Genomic DNA, 3,303 nt, shown 5'->3' with positions numbered 1-3,303 from the left:
GATCCCGTTGCCGGTCCTGGTCCGGTATGGGCGCAACACTGAGGGTTGCGATCCATTGCCGGTCACGAAAAAAGACAAAAAGAAAAAAAAAAAAAAGAGTTCTGCCCTGGACATGTTGAGTTTGAGGTGCTTTTGAAATATCCAAGAGGAGATGTCAAGTAAACAGTTGGCTCGCAGGTGTGGAGTTCAGAGGAGAAGCCCAGGCTGGACACTCATCTGGGAGTTATCTGTGTATAGACGGAAATAGAGGCATGGAGGGAGAGGAGGGGACTGGGAAGAGCTCAACCAGTCATGGTAGGGAGAGGAGGATGTGCCTGCAGAGGCAGAGAAACTGACCTGAGGGATGAGTGAAAAGCCGGAGAGTGCTTTATTAGGGAGCCAAGGGACGAGTGTTTCAGGAAGGAGGGAGAGGTCCCAGTGTCGAACACACCCGAGAGGCCAGGGGAGAAGTTGGGTTTGGTGATGCAGAGGTCACCTATACCGTGGAGATGCAGCACTGGTGTCAGAGGATGGTGTGAGGCATAAATGGTGAACATTTAAATTGTCTGGCACTGCACCTGGCACATCCCGGGTGCACGGGAAATATTAGTGCCTCTTCCCCTTGGCTCCTCTGTTTTCAGACACATCATATGAGTCTCCTCCCTCTGACTGCACTCATCAAAAATGAATGCACTGATTTGTGATCACTCTCCCTCTCCTATAAACACGGGCAAATCAAATGTGATTTGTGAGCTGGCACCAGCTCCCAGGACGCCACAGATGGAAGTGAGCACCTGCTCCGCGTGGCTGGCCTGTCCCTCCCAGATACACAAAGAGGCACCCACAGCAGGGAGGGGCCTGCCTCAGTGGCGGTCCTGGCTTAACCTGGCAGCCACAGAGTGACCTCTGGGTGGCTGGGGTGTTTTAAAAGACAAGGAGAAAATAATGTGTTTCTGAGCATCAGCAGCCTGCCATTTTGTTCCTTTGGCTCATGAAACCAAAGAATTAAATGCAAAACTACAGATGGGGATCTGGGCCGGTGCCCTTCACAGATGCCGAGCCTGTGCAGCTAAAAGTGGTGTTTTGAAAAGCATCAAGACCTCAATTAACCAGAATTTGGAGACATGTGATTTTCCTGATTTATCAAGCATTAGCTTTTTAAAAAATCTTACAAGTCTCTCTAGAATATGCTAGTCTCCTTTCCTGATTTAGGAATTCAACTGTAGTGAATATAATTTAATCTTTTCTATTGAGAATTTTTCAGGATACTCTACTGTGGATGTAAAAGGCATGGGAAATTAGACTGAATAGTGACATCTGGACATGCCCTGGGAACATTTTTAAGCCCTGCTATCAGCTCCTTTCTTTATGCTCTTCCTTTTTTTTCAAAGTGAAGTACCAAAACAGTAGTCTGGTTATGAATTCCGGGTTTAGAAGGTCCTAGCTGAGGCATTACAATAACTGCCACCCTTCTTATTTTTCTCTGGAATCCCCTGGTATGAACACAGCAAAAATATATAGAGTGGATGCCTCTGGAGATGCACGGTGTTGTTTACAGTCACAGTATTCCTGAGTGGAATTTATCTGAGTTTTTTTATGTTCTACAGTTTTGCTAAACATTAGCCCTGGGATGGACTGTCAGTCCTCCTGGAAAAATCACAAACATGCTAATCCCTTTGTTGGTCCCTGACCCTAAAGATGTGGAGACCATTCTCCTGCTGGTGAAGGAAAGAGGGTAGGGGTTGTGCTGGGGACTCTGGTACTTGGTCTGCCTCCCCCCACAAATCCTGACATGTGACACTCAAGAGCACCACCTCACAAGTGCACAAAGAAAGGAAATACAGAAGACTGGGCTTCTCCCCTTGCCCAGAGTCCACTAGATGGGCAGAAGGGGTACCTATAGTTAGAACAGGTTACCAGTGTGATGAGAGACCCAGGAAGAAGGGCACTGGCCAGTCAGACCCTCAGGGATGCAGGCAAATGGTGATCTTAGCAGGGACATTGGGAAACTTCTTGTCTGACCCATCGGAGGTTTAAGCTCACAAGCTGGCCAGTGGCAGAAGAGAGTCACTCCTCTGGAGCTTCACGGGACAGACCCTTTGCATTCTCTGTGAAGTTGTTGAGGCCTGTACCCTCTCTCTGCAATCTGTATGAGCTGGAGCCCTCAGGGCATCCAAATTGAGGTTGGGATGCGCTGGTGCTTGAGGCTGAGCTGGTGTCCTGGAGTTGGCCCAGCTTTGCTTTGAAATGGGTGTCTTCCCTCCAGATTCCTGGGACTTCAAGCAGTCCACGCGCAACATCTCCCCCACCATCAACCAGGCCAACATCGTGGACTTGCACCCGGCATCGGTGTATAGCATCCGCATGTACTCCTTCAACAAGATTGGCCGCAGCGAGCCAAGCAAGGAGCTCACCATCAGCACTGAGGAGGCCGGTGAGCATCTTGCTCTGCCTCCCCTGCCATGGCCTTGGATATCAGGAATATCTCAGGCCCACACCAGCCCTGCCCATGGACAGTGGGCCTGCAGTTAGAGGAGGGGAGGAGAGAGATCCCAAGGTATTTGTCTGTGTCTGCCTCTGGATCATTGGAGGCTGTTCTGTTTGACTCTTTTCCAGGTGGGGTTGGAGATGCTGGGCTTTGGGAACTCGCCATGGTTCTGCCCCACTCCTCTGGCCCCAGCCTCTCTCGAAAAGACAGATCTACAAAGAATGGGGTACCAGCCCCATTTTCTGTGACCTTTGTCATGGAGTTTTCCTGAAAGTTTAAACAATTGTCTTGCTATATTTTCTTTTGTTATTGTGAAATATAAAATAATGCAGAAAAACACATATAACAAATAATCATGAAGTAAAAGCTAGTATAACCAACTACCAGCATGCCGGAGGTCCTTCCTATGCCCCTTCCTGATCAAAACTCCATCCCTCTCCCGCAAGTGACCAGTGTCCTGACTTCTGTGATACTTTCTTGCTTCTCTTTCTTCACTGTCACCGCAGTGTGTGTTCAATGAACCATACAGTTTAGTTTTGCCTGTTTTCCAATGTATTCATGAAATCATATGTTGTATGTTCTTTTGTGTCTTGCCTGTTTTGAACAGAATTGCTTTTGCAAGCTTTATTCATGCCACTGGTGTAGTTGTATCATTGTGCATATTCAGTGCTGTGTAGTATTCCACTACAGGATGCTACCAGCCTATTTGTCTATTCTCCTATAGATGGACATTTGGGTTGGTTACAGTTTGGATCTAATGCAAAAATAACGCTATGATGGGGCCGGCCCGGTGGCGCACTGGATAAGTGCGCCGCTTGGGAAGCGCGGCGGCACTC

General features: G+C 48.3%; 1 protein-coding gene across 1 annotated transcript in view; it reads left to right on the top strand.

Annotated features, from left to right (window-relative positions):
• Nucleotides 1–3,303, top strand: part of DSCAML1 (Down syndrome cell adhesion molecule like 1) — a 352,668-nt gene that overhangs the window by 309,036 nt on the left and 40,329 nt on the right. Inside the window, 1 exon segment of the mRNA XM_008569631.1 lies at nt 2,246–2,413. Within this exon segment, the coding sequence (XP_008567853.1) occupies nt 2,246–2,413 (168 nt within the window).

This window comes from Galeopterus variegatus, unplaced genomic scaffold (genome assembly GCF_000696425.1).
Source record: "Galeopterus variegatus unplaced genomic scaffold, G_variegatus-3.0.2 Scaffold521, whole genome shotgun sequence".
Taxonomy (NCBI): domain Eukaryota; kingdom Metazoa; phylum Chordata; class Mammalia; order Dermoptera; family Cynocephalidae; genus Galeopterus; species Galeopterus variegatus.
Note: the sequence above shows the minus strand (reverse complement) of the source record. Positions and strands in the feature narration are given on the sequence as shown.